The sequence below is a fragment of the Bos mutus genome, chromosome 11, assembly GCF_027580195.1.
Source record: "Bos mutus isolate GX-2022 chromosome 11, NWIPB_WYAK_1.1, whole genome shotgun sequence".
In the NCBI taxonomy this organism is placed as follows: domain Eukaryota; kingdom Metazoa; phylum Chordata; class Mammalia; order Artiodactyla; family Bovidae; genus Bos; species Bos mutus.
In genome coordinates, this window is record NC_091627.1 from 27325899 (window position 1) to 27351084 (window position 25186).

A 25186-nucleotide genomic window follows, 5' to 3' on the forward strand; every position below is an offset into this window, starting at 1 on the left:
TTCTTTTCCCTTAGTTGAATTTGAAGCGACCCGGCTCCTGGAGTTGTTGTAAGAAAAGTTCGAAGTTTTGGCCGCAGACTCGGCTTCTTTGGAGCCCTTTGGAGATGCGGAGTGGGGAGACGACACTGAGGCCTCAAGACCAAAGTGGGGGAGAAAAGTAAATTAAGTTATCCGAGGTTGACCACCACCGGGAGAGAGGAGGGCGTCTCCGTGCATCCCAAGCTGACCCCAATCAGGGGAAGGTTGATGAATTGGGACAGGTCGGCGTGGGGAGCGAAACCCCGGCTCCTCTCAAGAAAAGGAGCCGCCCAGTTTGCTGCGTTTGGGGAGAAAACACAGGAATTTGGGGGAGGGAAATTACCCACCCTGCAATGCCTGTAAAATAACCGTTTATTTAATATTTTTAAAAACTCCAGTGATAAATGTCCGTTACCGATGGTCAGCATAAAGTGCCAATCGCAATACACCGCCCTGCTGCTAGCCTTCAGCCCCTCGCGGCGAAGGGGCAGCGGAGCAGGGAAGCCAGAGGCCGGGCCCCCTTCAGCCGCAGGGCCCGAGGCTCCCCGCCCCACTGTCCGGGTCCGGGAGCCCACCGCCCGCAGCGCGGCAGGAGCCGGGAGGGGCGCTCCTCGGCCCCGCGCTCCCTGGGCCGGAGGCTGAAGCAGATACTGGGATTACACTTTTGCAGGCTCCCGGGGGTGGGGATGGGGGCGGGAGGAGGGGTGGGAAGCTGCGAGAGCACAAATCTCCTTTTTCTCTCCCCTCTCTCTCCGCAGTCAGAGTTACAAGCTTATATGGTCAAAGAAAAAAAAAAATAATAAAGAAAACGTATAAAATAACAATAGAAAAAGTAATACTTCTGGGAGAGGCGCCGCTGCGGCTCCGCGAAGCTTTCGTTCTCTTTTTAATGCAGTTTCCCTTCCGCCACACGAGTACCGCCTTTTGGCCAAGAGTTTAGCCGCGTCCTGGGGGAGCCGCCCGGGCGGCCGGGGTCATGGCCCGGGGCGCGGCTGTGAAGTTCCGCGTGCGCCGGGGACCCGGGGGACGCGTTTGGGATGGAGGAAGGTCCCCGGAGCCCCTCTCGCTGCCCGCCAGAGTCGCCTTGGGCTTCTGTTCCCTCCGGAGGAGGGGGCAGCGTGACCCAGGGTCCTGTTGACTCGGAGGCTCTGTTTAGCATTTGATCTTGGAGGTTTTGAGCTCCTTCACCTGTGAGTGTAGCGTCTTGTGGACAGCGAGAGTCCTGGACTGGCAGAATCCTTTCCCACACTCTTGACACTTGAAAGGCTTCTCTTTGGAGTGAATATATCTGAAGGCAAAAAGCAAACCGATAATTAAGCCTTGCAAAAATGATGCAGTGTTATAAGTAGTTACCCAAAATCCCTTCCCACGAACATGAAGAGCTTGAACCTCAAAAGAAAGAAGGACGTGGGATACCTAGCATGGAACAGGCACACGCTGAGTGTGGGGAGGGGATGGGGAGATGAGGGAGACACCTCCTGTCTTAGCTGCGCCCATGTCCAGCTAGGTGGATCCCTGCCTGCCTAACCAGGGGCCAGCATTCGGCCTTATAAGGCCTGAGTCAACAGGGAAGGTGAGTGAGCTGGGACAATTGGCTAGCACTGTGCTGTCCAAATGTTAGCCACCTGCCACGTGTGGTTACTAAAATTAAGTTAGTTTCTCCGTTACACTAGTTACCCATTTCAAGTGCTTAACTGTCACATGTGTCGCATGTCACACTTCATCATCTCAGAAACTTCTCTTGCACAGCATTGTAGATGGAGGAAGCCGTGCATGCCTGTCTGGAGCTTGGGACCTGTTCCTGTCATATTCTCTCCACCCATGCTCCAAAAACCCAGGCTTGAGCTTGGTTGGTTTCCTTCCTGATTTAGGGGGAAGCCCAGAAACTCAGAAGGCTTGGAACCTGGGGGCAGGGGGAGCAGCCTAATGAGCCCTGGCATCAGAAGCAGACTGATAGCTCTCTTCTGCACCCCTCCTCCATAGTACTGCACCTGTGGTCTCGTAGGTGGTCTTGCCTCCGGAAGGCTTTGTGGCAGATGTCGCATGTATAGGGCCTCTCGTCCGTGTGCGTCCGCTCGTGGATAAGGAGGTTGTAGGATTTAGTGAAGTGGCGGCCACAGAATTTGCAGACGAACTCCTTCTTGGTTTTGGAAGGCAGGCGTCCCCTCGTGGGCTTCTTTTCGGGGGACAGCTTGGTCACATCCAGGAGAGCGCCTAGCCCACCGGCGGGGGACCCAGGGCCCTCCCCCCGGCCAAGCTTGGATGGATCTTCTTGCGTGGCGGCCAAGGCCAGGTTGGCAAAATCAAAGCGCGGCTTGGTCTTGAGTGCTGCGGGGCCACTGCCTCCAGCGGTGATCTCGGGCTTGGGCTGGATGACATGAGGGAACCAGGGGAAGGCGGGCAGCTGGAAGCGCGCGTCCACCAGGCTGGACACGGCTCCGGGCACTTTGGAGAAGGAGGACCGCGGCAAGTGCATGGCGGGGTAGCCCAGCGTCCACTGGTGCAGGTGCACTGCGTGCAGTGCGCTGAAACCGTACAGGTTGGGCAGGTGGTCCGAGGGCACTGTGGGCAGGCCATTCACTGCCTGAAGGAAGGAGTAGTTGGTGAGCTGCAGGGATGGGTGGATGGGCACCGGTGCTGGCAAGGTTTTGCTGCCCATGGCCGAAGCGGCAGTCTGTTCTGACTTCCTGCTGCAGGAAAAGAAGAAGAGGGGAGGGGAAAACAGACAAGTTCAGGCCCTCCTTCTGAGTTCCAGCCCGGCCACACCCGTTCTGTCCCCAGAGACTGGGCTGAGTGCCTAGGACCCCACTCAGGGATCTCACTGGCCTCAAGGAGAAGACAGGAACCTTCAATAATCCAAGGACTCCTTACAAATGGCCTTCAGCAGAGACACAAACTTGACACAGAAACCAAACTAAATGCTGGGCAACGCGACCAACTTAAAATGAGAGTCTACAGTATACCTGACACTGAGAAAAGCAGAAGCACAGGGAATGTACATCCAGGCAAGCCCGAGTCAATATAGAATACACTCTCCTGCAAAGATAACACTTGGAAGCGCACTTACATATTTGTTCAGATAAACAAATACAGAAGTGCACACTGACAGATAAACCCAGGTTCACACTTTCTGAGCAGAGTTGACAAGGTGCAAAGATAAACTGGGACCATCAGTATTGTGCTACTAAACAAAATGCAGGAACTGAACACACACACACACACACACACACACACACAGGGCACCCACAGAGAGCCCCAAAGGCAGACAGCATACATACAAAAGCACACAAATCTGTACATCTCTCAGCTCCGGAGCATTAAGCTCTATTAGCTGACAGTCAATTTGGCTTCTAGAAGCCATGTCCTCTTTCTCCTTACAACTCGCAACTTTGACTTCAAATTTGTTTTTCTGTCTCACTGTTAGCCAGCCCTTTGACGCCACCCTCTCTGCAGCTTCTTGTGGACTGACTCTTTTCCATTGTCTTTAGGGATCACCTTTGTTTCAGCGAGGACAATGACACCCACATTTATTTACTCACTCAGCCACATGCATTCATTTGTTTCTGAGCCCTCCCTACACCATAAGAAAGGGGGACAGGGTCTTCGGGCTCTCAGGATGTTTGTGTGTCTGCTGAACACCCCCTCCCCGAGCAGGTGGGTTTCCCTATGAGCAGGAGCATGGAGGCTGGGCCTCAGCTATTGTGAGCTACGCACCCTCCAAATGCAAGGCCAGGGAGCTTGAGCCAAGCCAGAGGGGAGCCCTGCTGATGTGACAAGCAGTCTGGTGTCTTCTGGCCTCTTTGACCCTTGGTCAGGGTCCCTGGCCTCCATGGACAGGTCTGGAGTCCGCAGAAAGAATTTTTATGTCTGTGCCTCCCAGACACTCCTAACTCAGGTCTGTCCAGTGGAGGCAAAAACAGGGAGAAGGAAAGCCAAAATTACACAGAGGGCCTTGGGAGGCTCAAGTGCTGAACTCCATCTCAAGAAGTCACAGGGGAGAAGGGTGCTTAGGATGCAGGCACTTCTTCGCCTGTCTCAATCCCCTGCCCTCCACTTCTCCCTTTACTCCTGATTTGCCCCCTTCTCTTCCTCAGATCTCTCCTCCACCTAGTCCCCAACCCTGGGACGGGCAGGCCCCTGTTCTGTTCCCTCCTTCACGACAGACCCCGACACCACCCCTGCGGTTTCAGAAGCCTGGCTTCTCCAAACCCAGGTCCTTAAGGCTCAGGTTGCCTTTCGCTCTAGGGAAGCTGTTAACGTGAGGGCAGTGCCCAGGATGTTCCCTGGAGGAGGCAGGACAATCTGGACCTAGATAGCCTTCTCCTTGGAGGCTGGCGGGAAGGTCACGCATCCAGTGCGGTGGCCCATAGGCAAAGAGGCTCTGCCGAAGGTGGAGAGGGTGCCGAACACCCAGAGCCGGCAGACATCTGCTTGCGCAGGTTAAATCGGCAATCCAATGAAACCCCTGTCGGACCGCAGCAATTAATTCCGCCAGGGTCTCTGCGAGGCACAAAATGGGATGCGGAGGGGAGCGCGGCCCCCGGCGGCGGCGGAGCCGTGGCCTGGGCAGCGGGCTTCTCCGCTGCGTCGCTCACGCTCTTGCGCCTGGGACAACCCGAGACCCTCCTAAGGCGCTGAGACGCTGCGAAGAACGAATCGGGCCAGAGAGAAAGCTGGAGCCTGTTTGGGTTGGGAAGGGGAAGGGGGAGAAAGAGGAGATGACTCGCCGACTTCAAAGGTCTGCCCAGACTTAGGCGAGGTGAGCGCTCTTTGATTTGCTGTCACCTCTCCTTCCCCTCCAGGCGCTGGAAATCAGATCCTTATCTCTGGCTCCCCCCGGGGCCCGGCAGGCGCCGCCGGGGCCTCACTTGCTCCTCTCTGCGCTCAGTCTATCCCTGGGCGATGGCGGCCAGGCGCTGGGCTGCACCCGGGCCCGGGCCCGCTCCGGGTGGGGTGAGGGAATCCCACTGGCCCCGCGCATACTAACCCAACCTTTCCTTGACCACCCCCAGGAGCCCAGACCTTGGGCTCGGTGAGGGGAGGGGGCGCCTATGCCGAAACTGCTTCTGGGAGCCAACCTTTCCGGGCTATCTGCCCGATCTTGTTTCCCCCAACACTCAATTTCTTTTTCTCAGCGGCGCAGCCAGTTTATTTTCTGCCGCATTCCCAGGGCAGGGCTCCCCAGGCTCTGGTCAACGGTTTTCTCGGGGACGAAATTCGTTCGAAACGTGGCTATCTACACTAGTAAAGTACCAAGAATGGGCCGAATTCACGATCCGGTTTCAGGCGGTCCGCTAAGAGGAAAACATAAGTCTCACTCTGCCTTTGCTGTGGGAGAAGATGAGCAAACCTCAAGCCCCAGTGGCTCTCCTGGTCCTGACCCCAGACCCCCAGTGTGAACTGCGTTAGATCCTTAAAAGAGGAAACCCGTCTCCCCAGGTTCCAGGCCAGGCATCCGCTCTGCAAGGAGCTAGGACCCCGGAACCTGGGCGGCGCGGGTAAGGGTGCCGACTACGCGCACCAAACGCCATTAGCGCTTCCCAGCCCGGGTCCCCGCGCGGTTCAGACACAGTTTCTCTCCGGCGGTAGAGCGCCAATCCCGGTTCTGCCGCCAGCCCTATGCCGGGCATTAATGAAGTGTGCAAGAGTCTATTAAAGTGGTTTATTCGGGGCTAATTGAGCGTGAGCGAGTTAACTGCTTGCATTAATGAGGACGGAGCGAGCTCCACAAGCGAGCGCCTGGAGGAGCCCAGCATCAGCCCCGGAAAAATCATCCTTGACACCGAATCCCCAACACGCGTGCTGACAAGCGTCCGGACTCCTGGCGAGAGGACTGACCGGCGCCGGACACTTCTGTTTAATTCTCCCAACGAACGAGATCGAATGAACCCTTCAGCTAGGCAGCCATCCCCCTGCATCTAAATGCCCGGCTGCGTCCTTAGTGATCTGCTCCCCAGTCTTACTAAAATCACAATTACTTTGAGGAACCTCATATAGAACATTTACTCATTGGTCGCCCTCCATCCGTTCCTCCCGCCTCCCCCACCCCGCGTCCTTGCCAGCCTCTCTCTTCTCTAGGAGGCCATGAACCTGGGAGATTAACTAGCCTTGCACGTGGTTTCTGTTCCCAAGAGCCAGCGCGCAGCTCTTAGCCCGGGTGAAATTTACCAAATTGTGGCAACAAAGAAACCGTCGCAGCTCCTCTATACTCCAAGAACCTACCCCGTGACTGGCCGAGCTGCTGAAAAAGGACTGTCTGTGGGTTTTCATTCCTCTTACGAGACAAATTTCCTGGGAGAAATGAGTTCAGCAGGCAGCCCGTCACCTCTTTCCCTCTCTCCTCCGGCTCCCGCCTTTTCCCCTGAAGGGAGACAGTCCCGGGAGCAAACGAATCTTGCCCTTTCAAGCCTGAAACTGAGAACATCCGCAGCTGCAGTGTTTCCGCTACCGCGGCGTGCGGGGTCTCTGATTGGGGAGTAGTGTTCGCGCCCCCTACATGCTCCCCTTCACCGGATCAGTCGCGGGTTACTCTCCAGGCCTCGACCACAAGAGCAGTCACCGAATAGAGAACACCCCGAAGTCGGAGGGCAAGTGCGAGGCGGGGTCAGGCACACGGGCCAGCACTCCCGGGTGGGGCCGGCCGCGTACCTGATCGCAACTCTGCCACAAGACCAGCTCAAGAAAGCGCGACCCGGCGGGGGCATGCACCTGTCCTTGGCGCGGGCGGCCGTGGCCATCCGGCCACTCTCTTTTCCTCCTTCTGCTAAGGTAGGTCAGATTGAGCTAGGCGCGCGTTTTGGGAAAGTTTGTGCCCGCACAAGTTGCTTCGGTTTCTTGAGAGGGGCCACAAGCTGACTTCCGAAGTCCGCAGGCACCTCGCCCGGGATTGCGCGAAGCCCGGCGGCGCTGGGGGTAGTAGCAGGGATCCGCCCCCTCATTCCCCCCGGGTCAGAGGCCGAGGACCCCCGCACGAGAAATTCCTGAGCCAGCACCCCCAAGCACCCAGGACTGCAGCTGCTCTCACTTTCACAGAGGTCCAGCAGTCTTCATTTGTTACGAGGAGCTTCTTTCCGGGACTTGGAGAGAGAAGAGACACCCGCCGAGCGGTGACAAGGGGACCCCGGGGATCCTGCCCGCATTCCCCTCGCCAAGCCCGGGCGCCCAGGGCTGCAGTTACCTTATTCCGCGGCGGTCCCGGAGTTGAGCGCGTCTCTGGGGCTCCCGCTGCGAGGGGACCCGGTTAGCCAGAGGCGCTGGATTTCCACAGGCACCCGCGGAGCTCTAGAGTCCCGGCCCCTCTCCGGCGGCCGCGGGGACTCCGAGCGCCCGACACGCGGGAGCGCTCAGCGGCCCTGGAGTCCTGTCCGCCCAGGGGGTGGTGAACTTCTGTCGCGGTTCCTTGGTTGGTTCTGAACCCGGAGCGGCTGAGAAAGCGCTGGGGAGAGACCGAGCTCCGACTCACTTACCCCTTAGCACCGAGCCGCCTACTTATTTTAATCCACCACCCTCCCTCCTTCCCCCCTCCCCCCTCCCCCCTCCCCTAGCCTCAGGATTCCTCCCCTCCCTCCCCTGCCCCCTCCCCGCAACCATCCTGCCCTGCGCCTGCGCACTGAGACACAAAGTTTTGCTGACCCGGGCAGCCGACTGGGACTGCGGCGCTCGCCTGGCCCCGACCTCCCGGGACCTGCGTCCCCAGTTCTTCAGACCTGTGCGACCCTTTCTGCGTGTTGGGCCCACGAGGTTGGCAGGCGAGCTCGAATAAAACAGCCTCTTCCATATGAAATTGGGCTGAAACTTCTCGGTCCCCTTCCTGCGCGCCTAGGACACAGCCCGTGCAAGGTCGGGGTAGGCGGGGGCCGGGGGCGGGGCGGTGCGTCGGGATCCTGGCGACTTAGTTTGGGCCCCACACACCTCGGCCCCGCTGAATAGCCTGTCTTATCCCAGAATACCTCTGGAACCGAACAGCTTCAGGACATCCGAGAATGCTCAGCGCCAGGGCGGTTCACCCAGACTCCAATGCCTATGACCGGCCCCAAACCCTGGGTTACCGAGTTCGCTAGAAAGATTAGAGGCGGAGGATGGGGCAAGAAGTCAAGATAGTTACTTTCCTAGGACTCAAAAACCTTCTGAGATTCATGCCCTCTAAAATCCTGTATTCTTTTGTTTTAGAAGGATGGATGAGAGATTGGAGAGTTAAGTACCACAGAGCCGCGATGCAAGCTGCAAAGTTCTCCAGCTCTTAGGGCCTTTGAGTCCAAGAGGCTGATTCAAGTGGAGTTTGGGATGAGAGCGGGCGTCAGGGTTCTGGCCAGAAATTCTGTCTTCACTGCTTATGCTTTAGGGAGAGTACCAGTAACCCCTTGACTGCCTGGCTCCAAGAGCTGACCTCCAGCTGACCCCAGCCCAGTTCCCTCCCTGCCACCTCTCTGGAACAGCCCCCCCTCCCTGGGTTCGGGAGGAGGGGCTGGTCTCCCAGGCTTGGGTGGATCCAGATTCTCACCTCTGTACTCCTGGGGTTTGCCCCCAAGGCTGCTGCTTAATGACCCTCCTCCCCAGCCCTGGAGACTGGACCTGGCCTCTGTGGGTCTCTTGCATACTGGCACTGTGTCTCTGGAGACCTTTCCAACTTTGGTGTGCAAGTCTGTGTTGGCTTTCTTTTTAAAGGAGTCTTGGTTTCCTGACCTAGGGAAATGGTAGTGGAAATGCCCCCCATAAGGAATAGTTGGAGGAGACCCTGGTCTTACCCTCAGTCCTTCAGAAAGAGCCTGGCCTCCAACCCCAGGTAGCTTTGACCTGGGCAGAGAGGAGGGCAAAATGGGTGCAGTCTTTGCCACAAGGGAGACTGTACTTACCCACTGCAGGCTAGTGTTAGAGTAAGGAACCCATGTAAGCTTGCCTCTGCAGCTGAAAAAATCCTAGCCTGGGGTGACATTCTGGCCCTTGGGAGGTCCCTTGGGAACAGAAGGAGCTGAGATCACTCCCTTCCCTGAGATTCCAAGGCAGCAAGTTCCAGGAGCAAAGGAAGGCCTGAAGGGAAAGTCCAGGAGGGCGTTCCTGGATTGTACCAGCTTCCACCTTGGGCCAGGGAAACTGTGTGCCCTAGTCTTAGGGTGTCCTAGGAGACAAAGCTTAGTGCCTTCTATTAACCAGCAGTGAAAGAATCCAAAGAGGCCTCCACAATGAGGCATCTGGCTGTCCAGACCACTTAGAAAATGTCTCCCAGGAAGAGGATGTTTGGGTAGGATGGAAAGAGCCTCCTGGCATATACAAACCCCATCTCTTGCTCAGAACTCCACCCAGTGCAACTGTGCTGACTCCATCTTTCCACTTGCCTCTTTCTTCTGAATCAGGGTCCCTGGCCAACATGACTCAAAGACTTCTAGAAATCTCCAGGTAGTAGAATCCCTAAAGAACTCTTGGAGAAAATTTTTAGGGATCCTAAAGAAAGGGCCATGCAACTCGGTTGTTTAATGCTGCTTTTGCCAGGTTACCTGGAAAATTGATCCCCACTCAGGTCAAATCCCGTAACTAATAGCTGGTATGGAGCAAGATGGGGCTGCAAGGCTAGAGCTGTCTCTCTTAGCTGAGCATCTCAGGCTTTGCCTCTCAAGCTGCCACCTCCAGAGCTGATCTGCAAGGTAGGTAAGACAAGATGAGAAAGATGCAGGACATTGGCATTGCCCAGACTTGCCTCTGTTTCAGACACCTGGCTTCAACGACATTCTTTCTAGGTCTTGGACTGTGAACAGCCCCAGAAAGCTAGAATAACGAAATTCAAGATTTGATAGTTGCTGGAGAGTCCCCCATCTCAATCCAAGCTCCCATGGGGATGACCCCCGCAAACCCTGGCTTCAGTACTCAGTGGAGACCAACCAGATTCTAGTTCTCTCTGGATGGAAGGAAGAAACCCTGGACGTTAAGAACCCCTCACCTCTCTGTGCCATGGGAACAAAGGGGGTTCCCCTCCCCCGCCGATTAAGAGAAATTGATCAGACTAAGCTGAGTCTAGGTACCCTCGCCGTGTCTGGACTGCAGTGTGGTAGATCGAGAACAGGGCTACCAGGTAGCTTGGTTTTCAACTAAGATTCGTTTAAAACTCGCAAGGACATCATGGTTCCAGTGTGGTCAACGTCCTCGGTATTCGGACGGGACCCCACCACTCTATGGCTCCCCGAGCCCAGTGAAGGTGAAGAAACTCATCTCTAGACGCCCAAGCCATTCCGGGGCGTCCCGCGCAGGGTTCCCCTCGGTGGCTGCAGCCTCTACACGCTTAGAGCCCGCGGGCTCCAGCCAGGGAGCAGACCAGGTTCAAATTCCGCCGCCACTGCTTGTTTCTGGTTCGCCCACCCACCGCCAGCCCCCCTCGCAATCGCGGGCGCCCGAGTCTGGGACTCAGCAAGCAAGCCTTGGGGAAATGGCCCCACAGTAACAACCGGGCCTCCAGCTCAGCTCCGGAATTCTCTCTGCCACTGCCGATGGGGTCCAGCAGAGAGCGATACCCAAGCCGGCACGTGGCACCGGGTCGTGGACCTCCCTGCGCCGCGTTCCGAAGTGAGCCCTCGCCGCGCCAATCCTAGGCGTAAAGGGGGTGGCGACAGCCTTTGCCAGACCACCCCCCGACCCCCCCGACCCCGCCCCAACCCCAGCCCCTCTCCCGACTCCTGCTTACTAGGAAGGAAAGTTCGCCAGCCTGTCTTCAAAGTGAAAATTGAGCAGCTTCCAGAAAATTAACTAGAAGGTAGCTTATTTTGCTTGAGGGGGGGTGGGGGGTAGAGGGATTGGATAAAAAAAAAAATGAACCCCACCTCTCTCACTTCTCAACCACACAAAAATGACCTCTAAAAAAAAAAAAAAAAAGGAATGTACTTAGTAATTGCAAACTTTTGCTTCCAACGCAAGCTTTCCTGTAACTACTTTGTGGACGATTGGGGGTCTGCTCATTTGACCCCCCTTTAAGCGTGTACAGAGCTTTCAAATAACCGGGAGATTTAGGTATCCCTCTGTAATCATTTAGATGATGGATTGTAATGGCTCAATAGTTCCTCTGGAACCATTACGATCAATCAGGTCAAAATCCAGCTTGGGGGGTGGGGGGAAGTATTTAAGCCCGGGGAGGTAGGCAACAGGACTTCCACACACACTTGCGCAGATTTCACGCTCTGATAAGGTACAAGAAACTCCAGGGTCTTAAGGAGAATAGATCACAGGTGAACCCACGAGCTGGTGTTTACTGTGACAGCGACAGACAAGTTACAGTATCAAAACTGAAAGGGAAACTGAACTGTTTTTCCAGGCGGTTTCCCGTTTCCTAAGCGCTTTATGAGCACATAAGTATCTTGTTACTATTTGTCACCTTACTAAATAAAACGATTCCTGCATGCATACATCTACCCTTGGTTTATTATGAGAAGATGTACGAAGCACGAATATTCATGTGGAATTTCATGAACTCCCAGACTAGCCCTGGAAAACGGAATGAAAATCACGCCTTAAATTGGGAAAATTAGATGTTAATGTGAGCATACATTGTGGAGTTTGTTGTTTTGTTTTGTTTTGTTTTTTACTTGTACAAGTATGAATTGTCAGAATTATTTTCGACGGATCTAAGATTATAGAATTTTCCTTTTATCCAAAGGTGAAAATAAATGTATTAGAAACGACGCAGTGTCTAACCAAACTGTAGTTGATGAAAAAAAAAGTTAACTGAATCGCGTATAGTCAGGGAGAAGTCCTGCGGACAGAAATACCTAACTGCACCAGCGGCTCTGTGACTCTGACCGGCTACATAGGCGGCGGTCGGCGCTGGAGGAATGCGCGTTCGCGGTAATTAATTTCCAGACACTGGAGGGTTATTATCTGCATAGCGATTTCCGGCGAGGGAATTCGGGGCAAGTCTGGCTGCGATGTTCTACCGAGACTTGGGGACCGTAATCCTAAAGAAAACGCGCCACCTGCTGGTAAGCAAGTGACATCTCTCGGCGCCCCTTCCTCGAAAAGTCTCAAATCGAGTTGTCTCCTGAGTGGGTTTCCCCCGCAACTGCCTTAAACGTTCTTTTCTGAGTTACGAAATTTACCCTGTTTAAAACTACACACGTTCTTGCTCTTCCAAAGAACAAAATTTCTGTTTTCCCTGCTCCAGGTTTATGAGGTTTTTTGCTTGTTTTGGTTTAAGAGTTTGAAATACTTAGCAACTGTATGCCACCATTGGTTTCGGGTCCTGGGAAAAACGATGAACCAGGATCTACTGTCAAAGTTTTATGCACTCTCGGAGCTGGGTTAGTGCTAGCTCACAGATAACTCCTTGGGGCCACTTCCTCCCTCCCAGCCCTCCCTCTTCAGCTCAGAGGTGCTTCTGGATCAGGCCCCTCCCAGGACTCCCGGTGCAGCTTTCTGAAGAACCTAAGGAAGAGGATGAGGAGCTGCTTATGAAACAAGCCAGGTCTCCTCCTACCCTCACCTTCCTCCCAGGCCACTGGATTCTAGGTCCCTTTCCTTCCTGGAATTCCCTATAGAATATTTCATCTGGACCCTCTCTACTCCTTGGCATCAAAGCTGCAATTTTTTCCCAAACTTATTTATTTTTAATTGAAGGAAAATTGCTTCACAATATTGTGTTGGTCTCTACTATACATCAACAGGAGTCAGAGCCATAGGTATACATGTATCGCCTCCCTCTTTAACCTCCCACCCACCTCCCACCCCTCTAGGTGGTAACAGAACTCTGGTTTGAGTTCCCTCAGTCATACAGCAAATTCCCATTGGTAGTGTATATATCGAAGCTGCAATTTTAAAAAAAAGAAAAACCTGTTTTAAATTTTATTGAGATGTAATTGACATGTAACACTGTGTAAATTTAAGGCGTACAACCAGTTGGTTTGATAAATTCTTATATTGCAATGTGATTACCACCACCACAGTACTAGCTTGGTCACACCTCTACCACTTCACATTATTATCATTTCTTTTTTTGTGGTGAGAAAAATGACCATCTAGCTTCTCAGCAACTTTGACGTTTATGACACAGCATTGTTGATTCTAAGCATGCTACCATGCATCCAGCACTTACCTACTAGCTGCAATTTTATACCCTTACCATCTCCACCATTCCCCCAATTCCCCGCCCCCAGCCCCTGACAACCACCATTCTACTTTCTGTTTTATGAGTTCAGCAAAGCTACAACTTTGATGCTCTCTTTTTCTTGTTATCAAAGCTCCAGCTTTCAGATAAGAGACCGGAAGAGAGAAGTCCTAAAAATATACTTATTTGCAGGCTCTTTGGTTTGTCCTTTGCCTACAAAAGAAAACAAGGTAAAAGAGATCCTTGGGGGCTTCTGCTGTGCTCTCACAGGCACTCCTTGCAGGCAACCCTGGAAAGTTCAGAGCTGAAATTGCACAGTTTCTCATAAGGAAGAAAACAGAGGCTGAAATTACTTTTCAAGACCAATTATTCCAAGACTTGTATAGCACTCTTTGGAGCAAAGGCTTGAGATCATGTGCAGAGAAGACAAGCTCGGGACTGAGGGAAGGACAGGCTCCCTGGCCCTGCTTCAGACTGTCAGAAGAAGGCTCTGCTCCCTGCCACCCATCTGTCTCTGCCCCAGTAAGAGGCAGGTTTTCCCACTTCCTTGTTCTGAGCTTGCAGTGAGAGGTGGAAAGGGGAGGGACTGACTTAGACATTACAAAGAACTACTAAAGCCAAAATGATGAGAAACCCCAGGTGCCTCCTCTATGCATGAATAAAGATATTGACTGAATGGGAGGGGACGGGGGCTTGTGGCTCTTTAGTGTTTATGATTGGGGTCTTCCTGCATTCAGAATGTCACACTGAAGAAGTGCTGGATCCCCAAAGTGGTGGCCCAGCTGAGAGAGAAGCGACCACTCATGGAAGGCATCCAGATCAGCTCTAAGAAGTGGTGTGCATCCACCGGGTGTGACTGCAGCCCAAGCCCCAGCTTTGAAGGTGTGGGATGGGCTGGGAGATGGAAAATTGAGGATGCTCCATAATACTTGTCCCTTGGCAAATCCAGAGTAGCCAGCAAGCTGGAAGAGGACCACGATCTCTGCTAGAAGAACCTTCATTTCTCTGGTATCTATGACCTTCAGCTCAGGAGGAGAAATGGTGTTCATGGATCTGAGCCATGTCATAGTGTGGCTGAACATTTACACAGAGCAGGAAACCACACTCCCTATTGTAGCCACCATCAAGGGCCAGCTGTCCTTCCTTCCAGTCTCAGCTAGCACTTAGAATGCTGGCTCCCACCATAGCTCCTGTATTCCCAGGTGACTCCAGGGAAATTAATTTGTTGGTCATGCCTCCTCCAATCCCCTACATGAGAACCTTTCCTCTGAAGAGAAAAGCATTTGCTGAAACACATTGAACAAATTCAAAATATAAAAAAAAGGGGGGGGGGAAATATATATATATATATTAGCATATGATTTTTCACTTCAAAATGACTAATGGTTGGGTCCTTTTGGTATATTTGAGTATGTGTTTGCATATTACCGATAAGGAAATGGAGAGAAAACTTAAATCTGGAACATGATTTTCAATGTCTTTCAGATAAAGAATTTCTGGAATCATGCCTTGGTTTGCTAAAAATTCCTGTCACAAACATTTTAGGAGATTTATCTAAAAAGGATAAACCACATCGGGTGGAGGGGGTACTTGTGCTTTCTTAATATTCCGAGCAGATAGCCAGGAGGAGCTGCAGAAGGCCATGCGGCCCGTATGAGTGGGAAAAGCTGAGTTTTCGATGCTCAGAGTCCTCAAGGGCAGCAAAGTCCAGGGGGTGTGAAGCATCTCAGAGCATGCCAATCTCAAGCCATGGGGTGCAAAGGCCACTCACAGAGGAAAGGGAGGACCCACAACACCCCCCAGTTCAGCTTAAAAGCTGGTCCTCAGCTAATCCTTGCTGGAGTGAGTGATTAACTGACAGTTACCAAGTTAATGGCTTAAGAAAAGTGAAAGTCTCTCAGTCATGTCTGACTCTCTGTGACCCCGCAGCCCATACAGTCCATGGAATTCTCCAGGCCAGGATACTGGAGTGGGTAGCCTTTCCCTTCTCCAGGGGATATTCCCAACCCAGGGATTGAACCCAAGTCTCCTACATTGCAGGCAGATTCTTTACCAGCTGAGCCACAAGGGAAGCCCCAAAATACTGGAGTGAGTAGCCAATCCCTTCTGCAGGGGATCTTCCCAACCCAGGGATCAAACTCGGGTCTCCTGTATTGCAGGCGAATCCTTTACCAACTGAGCTCTCAGGGAAGCCTAAGAAAGTGTTTTCCAAAACCCCAGCCACAGAATCACTTGGAGAGTTTTTCACAAGGCAGATTCCCAGGCCCCACCCTCAGAGTTTCTGATTTAGGAGACCTGCAGGGGGCCCTGGGAGTCAGCATGCTTTAAAAGCTCCACACATGATTCAGATGGTGGTGGTCTTTCCAGTCCAGGCAGAGTGAGAACCATAGATAAAGTCTGATTCTGCCCATGGTATCTGGGTTTTGCTAAGGAAGGTTGAAAAGTTACTCAACAGTCAAATTGTTCTTCATTAAAGCAGTTCATACATTTGAGTAAAGGTTCCTTCTTTATGTTTTCTTTGTAAGAGAGGAAAACTGGACCAGAGAATCATGAAAACTTCTGGGTTCCAAAACATCACCATCTATGTTGTCAGTGGGATGATGAGTGATTTGGGCTTCCCTCCACTCACATCACAGAGGAGGCTCCCACATGGGTTTATCCCAGACAGCCAGTCATCCTGGGCCTTGAGAAAAAGACTCCTCTCAGTCGGCAGAGGTAAAAGTCATTTCTGCAGGAGAACTTGCCTGGGAGTACAGTATGGAGGCCCAGGAAAGAACCAGCTGGCAATGCGCCCTCAGAATTTAGGTCAAACGGGGGCCACGGGGATGTGCAGTTTCAGGCACGTGGGCATCAGCTTTTGTGTCCAGAAGTTGATCACATTTGGGGTAAAGGGAGGGAAAAGAGGCCTCTAACGTCACCTGGTGGACCTCTTTGTGAGAAATTTTAAAATTACTCATTTTTTGGTTGTGCCGGGTCTTTGTTGCTTCCTGAGGGCTTTCTCCAGGAGTTGGTGATGGATAGGGAAGCCTGGCGTACTGCAGTCCACAGGGTCACAAGGAGTCAGACACGACTGAGTGACTGAACTGAACTGAGGGCTTTCTACAGGTGTGACGAGCAGGGACCGCTCCCTAGCTGCGCTGCACGGGCTTCTCACTGCAGTGGCTTCTCTTGCGCTGGAGCACCCCGGGCTCGGTAGTTGTGGTGCACAGACTTACTTGCCCTGTGGGACCAGGGATCAAACCCATGTCCCTTGCATTGGCAGGCGGATTCCTATCTGCTGTGCTACCAGGAAGTCCCTGGACCTTTTCCTTTTTTTTAATCCATAGTTCGTTATATGAGTGTTTGAGAAGCTTTGAGCAGGAAGGTGGTAGATGAGCTATACGGTGAGTTTGTGTTTGCCCAGGCACCCTGCACATTCCAGATTTTGTAATAGGTCGAACGAGTGGTTACTCACACAGAAGCAGAGTAGACAGCTGAACGGAAACCCTCGGATGCCTGATAAACTCCCCTGTGGTACTTGGGTCATGACATTTGGTGCCAACCAATGTGTATTTTTTTTTTATGTTTTTACTTTGCCTGCTTTTTTTATGGTTTTATTATGACCTGCAGTCTGCCAGGCTCCTCTGCCCATGGGATTTCCCAGGCAAGAACACTGGAGTGGGTTGCTCTTTCCTTCTCCAGGGGATGTTCCCCACCCAGGGACTGAACCCACATCTTCTGAAGTGCAAGCAGATTCTTTACTGCTGAGACACCAGGGAAGCTCTTTATTTTGATAGCACTTCCCAATTTTGGGTTTTGTTTTTTTTTAAATAGGTCTATTCTCATGCCTCTTAGTTAACATGTCACTTTACATGTCTTACTAATTTTATAGCAGCATAAAGCATTCTAGAGGAATACTGTCAAAAAAAAGAATGCTAACAATTTTAGTCACCTATGCTATGTAGCTGTGTACATGTAGTATATGTAACTTCTCAGGTGGCTCAGACCATAAAGAATCTGCCTGCAATGCAGGAAACCTGGATTTGATCCCTGGGTCAGAAAGATCCCCTGGAAATGGGAATGGCAACTCACTCCAGTATTCTTGCCTAAAGAATGCCATGGACAGAGGAGCCTGGCAGGCTACAGTCCATGGGGTTGCAAAGAGTTGGACGTGACTGACTAACACTTTCACTTTCATGGTATACAGATGACGAAATGTACATATCTTTTTGAAAGTGTCTATCTGATTTCCTCAGGTCAGGTGCATCCAGGGCCCACGATGAGATTTCAGTTCCTAACATCCTTGGAGTGATTTCAGGAGCTCTGTTGTCTGATACCTCCAAGAGAAGACATTCCTGTTATCCTTGTTTCATTAACAGAGTTTCGAGGTCGGGGGCCTCCCTGTAGCTGAGGACTACAGTCCCATAAATGCAAATGGGCTGAATAATCAGGGGGCAGAGCCAGACCTAGTTCTTTCCAGGGTCCTCTGTCTCCTGAGCATGTGTGCCTCGCACTCCTGTGTGACTGGATGGAATCCACATGCCAAACCCAAGACATCGATGATCAGTCTCACTTTCTGTCTGAGCAGATTTGGCTTAGAACTCTGTCCCAAAGTCGCATAGCCAGCTAAGTCGGCAGCCAGGACTTAAACCCAGGTGTATTTGATTCCAAGGTCCAAGTTCATAGTGAAGGCACCCTCCCTTGGCAGTACTCACAGTGTGTCTGCTGGTGGCATGGGCTTCACCCAGGAACTTGTGTGAAATACAGAAGCTCAGGCCTTGCCTCAGACCTAAGACCTGGAAGCTGTGGACCCCATCGGGATCCCCCCACCCAGTCTCTAGCCCTACTCAGGATCCTAGCCCTAAACCCAGGATTTAATCTCAGCGTCCACAATAGACAGCAAAAACTGCTAGATGTACAAAGTCAAATCAAAGGCCCACAGACTACAGCTTAGAAAAACTGCATCACCCAACTATGGGTGCCCCAGAGACTCACAAAATCTCCTTTGGCCCAAGAGTGAGCAGTGTGCAATGGCCAGCAACCTGGCTCTGGCCTTGCACATGGTCATTCTCCTCTCAGGGCTCCAGAGGTTAGGATGACTGAGCAGAGAATCCAGCAGAACAGAACCCAGCTTCTCCATAAGAAAGGGTAGGCTTCAGAGCTTGCTTTGGGAGATGGCAGATGAAGGATGGACAGGAGTCTGATGGTGTTTGGGGAGCAATGATGGTACCTGCTTGCCTCCTCCTAGGAGAAGAGAAACTAAGAAGGGGCTCCTAGGATCTTCTCTGGTGAGGCACGCACTTACACAGTAATGTACACATTAACCAGGATGTTTGTACACTAATACTGCTTTGCTCCCGGGTCATTTTGGCACAGGTAACATTTTTTAATTCAAAAGGCATCCATAATTAATGACTGCATAGTAAAATTATACAAAGGACTGATCACTCATGAATCACCAAGTTCTAAAATATGCACTCTTACTTGATTATCCTGATCTCTGCCAAATTCAGTGGAGTTATTATAACATCCTCATCAACGCAGCAGAGCCCGGCGGGCTACAGTTGCAAAGAGGCAGACAGGACCGGGCGACTGAGCACACTCGCATGCATGCATCAACATTCTGCCAACAAAAAGGAACCTGGTCTCAGCAAGTGTGCTTCATCTGCTCTTAGCTCCCCTCTCTGAAATCACACACAGAGGATGCTGAGGTCAGGACGCAGAGGTCAGAGGCCAGGTGTTCTGGGAGCATCCCCTCTGCCCCACACGGACGTCGGGCCGTGTTGGCATGCTGGTCTCCCTCTCCACGTGCTGTCTTCTTCTCCAGGAACCCAGGGCTTTGGTGCTGGCCCTATTTGACTCTCTCCCTTCTTCTGAGGTTGGAGAAGTCGTAAGAACCACCACATCAAGGGAATTGTGCATTTTAAGAGCAGGGTCTGGAAAAAATCATGTTTAACCTACGGAATTGGCATAGAAATGGTAGAAATTGCCTCTATTCCAAAAAGCACAGAGTATAAACTCTTGGAGGAACCTTAAACATATCATCTTTGACACCTCCATTTCATAGACGAGAAACCTGAACCTCCAAAGATGATTTGCCTGGTGACATGACTGCACCCTGGAGCGAGGTTTCCTGACGTCTGGTGGGGGGGTGCTCCTTGCACACTGCACCCCACTCCCTGGGATTCCTGCGACTTAGATCTAGAAAAGAGGGGGCCTCACAAGGGCCTCCTTTTGTCCTGTGTCTTCTGAGGACAGAGCCCGTATTAGGTCACGATGTTCTGGGTAGGAGGCCCTCCGCATGCCCGCACAGGCACGCAGCAGTGTCAAGATGCCCCGTGGATGCCTGTGCCCAGGGTTTGGATGACTGCTGCTCGTGATGGAGCAGCTTTATGAAAACATTAAATGTCATTACTTATTTCTTCATGTCCAAAACGTATACTTCAACATTTTTTTCTCTGTAGACAAGTGTCACTTTTACTGCAATCTTCAGGCCAGATGTTCCTGGTATAAGTGGTAACAGCTGCCCCACTGGCAGACGTGTGGCTCGGGTTAAGTCACTTTCCAAAAGACCCCAAAGCCCTCTCTTCAAAAACACTGGTGTGACAGGAGAGACCCATATCTGGCCCCACTGAGCTGCTGGGGGAAGCACTTGAAGGCTGGGGCGAAGGCTGGAACCGGGGTGTGCGGGCAGGCAGGCCGCCAAACCGCCTCGCCTCCCTCCTCTTCGGGATGAGCGGACTCCGATTCCTTCCCTTCAGGCTTCCTTTCAAAGCCGCGTTTGTAGTGCCATCGCCCATTATCCATGTCTTGGTTTGTCCAGGGACCAAGTCGTTTCCCTTGTTTTCTGTCACCCTCGCCGTAGCCTTCTATGATCTTCAGTTGACATGCTATTGTTTTTGAATTCCGCTCAAGTTGCAGCCGCCTGGTAGCATTTATCTTCTCCGTTCCCCTGGGTCTCTGTGAATTCCTCAATAAGGTCCCATCTCAGCATCAGCATTTCCAGAAAACACAGACCCAGTTTGCTTCCATCTTGCGCAAAGACTGGAGACTGGACTCAGCCAGGAAAATAACTCTTGCCTTTGCAATTTTGGGCCCTTGGGCTGAATCGCCTATTATCCAGGAATGTCATCCTGTTGAGTAAAGTTGGATCTGTGTGACACACATGTATGCGGATGGCCGCTTAGGCACAAACATTCTCAGGGCACCACTCAGGCAGCGAAGGCTAGCTGCAGCATGATGCTTCCTCCAAGAGGCGGCAAGCTCATTCAGAGAGCTGGCTCCTTCCCATGGGAGGGATGCCAGCGCTGGGCAGGAGTAAATCATGCTGGTGTTGCTAGAATCCAGAGGGATGGGAACTCAAAGGATGGAGGACTTCCTGGGCCCAGGCTTTCAAGAGGTCGATGGTGGAAGAGTTCATCTGGCCCACGGTCTCCAGGAATTGTCCAGCCACTGTTTCTCCAGCCAGGGTCCTGGGTCTCAGCCCTGTGAAGGAGGGACTTCCACCAAAGAGAGACCCAGGCTCCACATCATAAAAAGAATTGGGCTTTAGCCTCACATAGAGCTGGTTTCTAGTCCTGACCTTGACTCCAACTAGCTATTTGTTCTGGGCAAAGCTGCTTAACCGCTTGACACTTCATCTATAAAATGGGATGAACATGTGTTCTGTGGGATCACTGTGGTTAATAAACCAACATTTGTAAAACTCCCGGCACAAAGGGGATAACTAATAAATGTTATCTCCTACTTCTGCTGGGACCAGATTATCATTTCATCACTTCTTGAGCTGAGAGGTCTTTTAGGAGAATTCCTGCCTCAAAATTGGGAATGCTTCCAAGCCAGTGCCCGTTATTACACCAGTGGTGCTCTGTTCCAACCCACCTTTCCACACTCTGTTCTGCGAAGCTGGGGCTGGGACCTTGTGAACTACATTTTTCCTCTCCCAGCTGTTAGACTTTGTGGATCGGTGGACAGGGTGGAGGACCAGGGAGGCAGCTTGCTCGCTGCTTGTCAGTGTTGCCTGGTGTGCCCCTTACTCAACATCACAGGTGGTTCCAGTTTCCAACTTCATCCAGTGGTCTCATCCATAGCCTCATCCATAGCCAGCCAGCAGTGCCCTGCCCTCGGAGCTGAGCCCCTGCCCCGTGGACTTCCTCTCCTGAACTCCTGAGCCTCCAGAAGCAGAAAGGAAGTGCTTTCTCCCCAGAGAGCCAGGTCTACAGGGTCTGTCCTCTGTTAGTAGGTTCTAAGAACCCCAATCTCTGCCTTTATTTCCCCAGCCCTCTCCCCTCCGCGTTCCTGCATTGCTCCCAGCCTGCTTTCTTTGGTGACTCTGACTACGGAACCCATTTCCTCTATTCAGTTATTTTCTCTGTTGAAATGCCTCACATCGTTTCTGTTTTCCCTGCCAGACTGACCAATACAGGGACTTCATATCCCAGTTTACCTAGACTATCCTGATTTATAGTAATTTTCCTGACATCTTGTCTATCCTGATATATAGTAGTCTTCCTGACATCTTGTCTTGTTTAGCATTTGTCCCAAACACAATTGTCCTGGTTTCCATGAGGTTACTTGAGATATAGTTTAACTGGCCACATGGCAAGGACTTAAGCAGATGCCTATATTGGTTTCTACCCACTCCAGCATCCTTGCCTGGAGAATCCCAATGACGGTGGGCCTGGTGGGCTGCCATCTATGGGGTCGCACAGAGTTGGACACGACTGAAGCGACTTAGCAGCAGCATATTAGCTTCTTGGTGCAGATTTCTATTGTTTCTCTCTGATCCACAGGCACATTTGTTGTCTCTACTTTGGAACAGGTGTCACCTACTCTGAGCTTCTGAAACACAGCTTAGAATTGAAGCCGTAGAATCACTGCTCATACCTCTTTCTTGTGATTCTACACATTAGCCCACTAGGGGCTATCTGCAGGCTCCCTTCCCAGTCCAATTTGAGAAGAGACCTGTCCCATTTAAAAGGCTTTACACACAAAGACTTTCTTTTGAAATTTTTTTCACATCATGGCCTCAGTTCCTAAAATGACTAGAATCAATGCTATTTCTAAGTCTTTGATGAAGGTACTCTCTTTGCTGGGGATGACAATCGCCCTCTTTTCAACCCACTCGTGGATTATCCTCTTTTGCTCAAGGATCACCACCTGCTTGAACTCTTCCCCCTGATAAGTATCTTTTCTCTCTTTCAAACCCCTTCCATGTAAGTCCTGGCTCACTTTTGATACTTTGCTACTTCTTATTGGACTCAGTATCTCTTATAATGGGATCTTATATCACTGTAACTTTAAATGCACACTTCACTTATCAATTTGACCAGATAATTTCCTTGTTAGAACTGCCTACACTTCATCTCTGAAACAGCACTGATCAGTCTTTCTCTTTCCACTCTAGTAACATCAAACTTATATTTAGTTTCTTTACCTCCATTCCTTACTCCTTCCAAACTCAAACATGTCATCGGATATTTCTGTTCACGTTTTTCCCCTGCCTGGAGCTCTGGTCCCCTTTACCAGACTTATCCCTCCAGACTCCTCCTGCAGAAATTTCCTCTGGATACTCCAGGCTGAGCTAAGTCCCCTTCCTCTCTAGTACCTTCGTACCCCATCACAACCCCTAGCACTGCACTTACCACATTATACTGAAATCACTTTGTAGATGCCTGTCTCTTCTGACGGACTTCTCCATAAGCTCCAAGAATAAACGATGTGTCTTGTGCACCCTTGCACTCACAGGACGTAACATAATGCCTGTCACACAGGAGGGACTTGATAAATGTGTGTTGACCTAAACTTAATACATTTTTGCTGAATGATTGAGTGACATCAAGGCAGCAAGTCCGTGAGCTGCCATTTTTCTCCCCTGGACACATGTTTATCTCCTTCTTCCCCTGCCAAAACCCCAACGATTGCTTCACTGTGCTGTCTAATCTTTCTGTCAGATCTCTGACATACAAAACACATGTAATCATTCCATTATGAGGCCTGGCACTAAGTTTAAGCTGAGTGTACAGATTTATTAGATCTTGTACCAGGAAACCAGCAAGGCAGAGACTTTAGGAGGATTTCCAAAGGGGGATGTAAAATGTTCATGAGCCCCTTGTATTTCGAGGCAGTTCCATGCTCCTATGGGGGCCTCAACTGTCCTTGAAGATTGTATTTCTCCATCTTCCTTGAAAATATGCAGGCAGGCGATTGCTGTGAATGGACATGGAAAGGAAAGCAAGGGTCAAGAGCATCAGGCAACCTGCATATTCACTGCGCACTGTAGCCCAGCTTCATGACCAGCACGCCTGACATGACTGTTCACTGCTGCTGCTGCTGCTGCTGCTAAGTCACTACAGTCGTGTCCGACTCTGTGCAACCCCATAGACGACAGCCCACCAGGCTCCCCCATCCCTGGGATTCTCCAGGCAAGAACACTGGAGTGGGTTGCCATTTCCTTCTCCAATGCATGAAAGTAAAAAGTGAAAGTGAAAGTGAAGTCGCTCAGTCATGTCCAACTCCTAAAGACCCCATGGACTGCAGCCTACCAGGATCCTCCGTCCACGGGATTTTCCAGCCAAGAGTACTGGAGTGGGGTGCCATTGCCTTCTCTGGACTGCTCACTGCTTCTATGCAAAGACAAAGTCACACACAGTCCAGACAAGCCATCACTCCAATGTGCACTTTGCGCACTGGCTAGTTTGCTCTGCTGGTGTGATTGTGAGCCCCAGGTGCAGGCCTCAAGAGCATCCAGTGGGTGTTCTGATGGTCCCCAAGGGTTTGCTGTCCCTGATGCCCCAGGAATGTGTCCTTTGCAGATCCTCTCCAAACTTTAAGGCTCAACTTAAATCCTATCTCCTCTAAAAAGCTTCATCAACCATTTTAGCTTCCAGGACTCTCTCTCTTAAAGCTCCAAAGATGAACGGCTCCCAATGTAGTGTTGTCTTTAAAAGAGAGTTTAGCGTAGAAAGTCCTGGACTGGGGTTTATAAAGCTCATATACTGGTTCCCGGTCCCTCTGTGATACTGGCTAAATCACCTCACATCGCTGAGTTTCTCTTATCCTCTCCCACTCTGCTCCTCTCTTCTCCCTCCTCCCTCCCCTTCTTCTTTCTCCTCCTATATTTTCTTTCCTTCATCCTTCTATTTCCCCAGGAAGGATGCTGTCTTCTGGGAGGGGTTTGTTGGTGAAGATGCCAAAAGGCTGGTGGGGTGGCAGCTGGTGTACCTGGGTGAACTCTACCTCCAGGACACTGCCCTTTGGTGAGGTTTGGGCAAAGTGTCTCAAGTAAAGTGGGGAAAATAGGGGAAATCCCAGATAGAATGGGAACAGTATGTGACTTCAAAGGGTGGGAGAAGAGCAATGCTTGTCAAAAGCAGCAGAGGATGCCTTTGAACAACTTCAGACCACCCCCAGATGGCAGAGAAATGGGGTCTGAACAGCACTTGGAGGGGCTGCAGACAACACCTGACACCAGCCTGCAGGCTCACAGTGGGAGGAATGGTGATATTCTCCGGGCAATTAGAGTTGGAAAGCCACGGTAGCAACAGCTCAGGACAATAAGGGAGACAGAGCTGGTAAAGCTCAATTTACACTTGGATTGGTTGACCATTTGCAAACAAAGATATTCTTCTGTCCCTCTAATTTTGTTCTTTTTAGCAAATGCCTAAAATGTGCTTTCAGTTCAATCACTCAGTCGTGCGGACTGTTTGTGACCCCACGGACTGCAGCACGCCAGGCCTCCCTGTCCATCACCAACTCCCGGAGCTTGCTCAAACTCATGTCCATTGAGTTGGTGATGCTTTGGACATTATGTCTTTTGAACATTAATAAACTAAAGGGCAAGATTCCTGTTTTAGGGTTCTTCAGATTATATATCTACCTCTATCTATCTATCTATCTAATCTACCTACCTAGCAGCAGCACCATCACCATTATCATCATCTATTTATCTAAGAAGCAGTTTATTGTAAGGAATTAGCTCACACAGTTATGGAGGTTGAGAAGTCCCAAGACCTGTAGTAGGCAAGCTGGAGACCCAAGAGATCTGATGTACAGTTTCAGTCCAAAAGCATGAGACCCAGAGACACAGATGGAGTTAAATGCCACTCTGAA

General features: G+C 51.3%; 1 protein-coding gene across 1 annotated transcript; it reads right to left on the reverse strand.

The window, feature by feature from the left end:
• Window positions 1-362: 362 nt before the first annotated feature.
• OSR1 (odd-skipped related transcription factor 1) lies at window positions 363-7531 on the reverse strand. The gene is given in 4 exon segments (XM_005895644.3): window positions 363-1193; window positions 1195-1306; window positions 2010-2708; window positions 7196-7531. Coding segments are annotated over 3 exon segments (981 nt in total). The 5' UTR covers window positions 2678-2708; window positions 7196-7531; the 3' UTR covers window positions 363-992.
• Between the last annotated feature and the right edge of the window lie 17655 nt (window positions 7532-25186).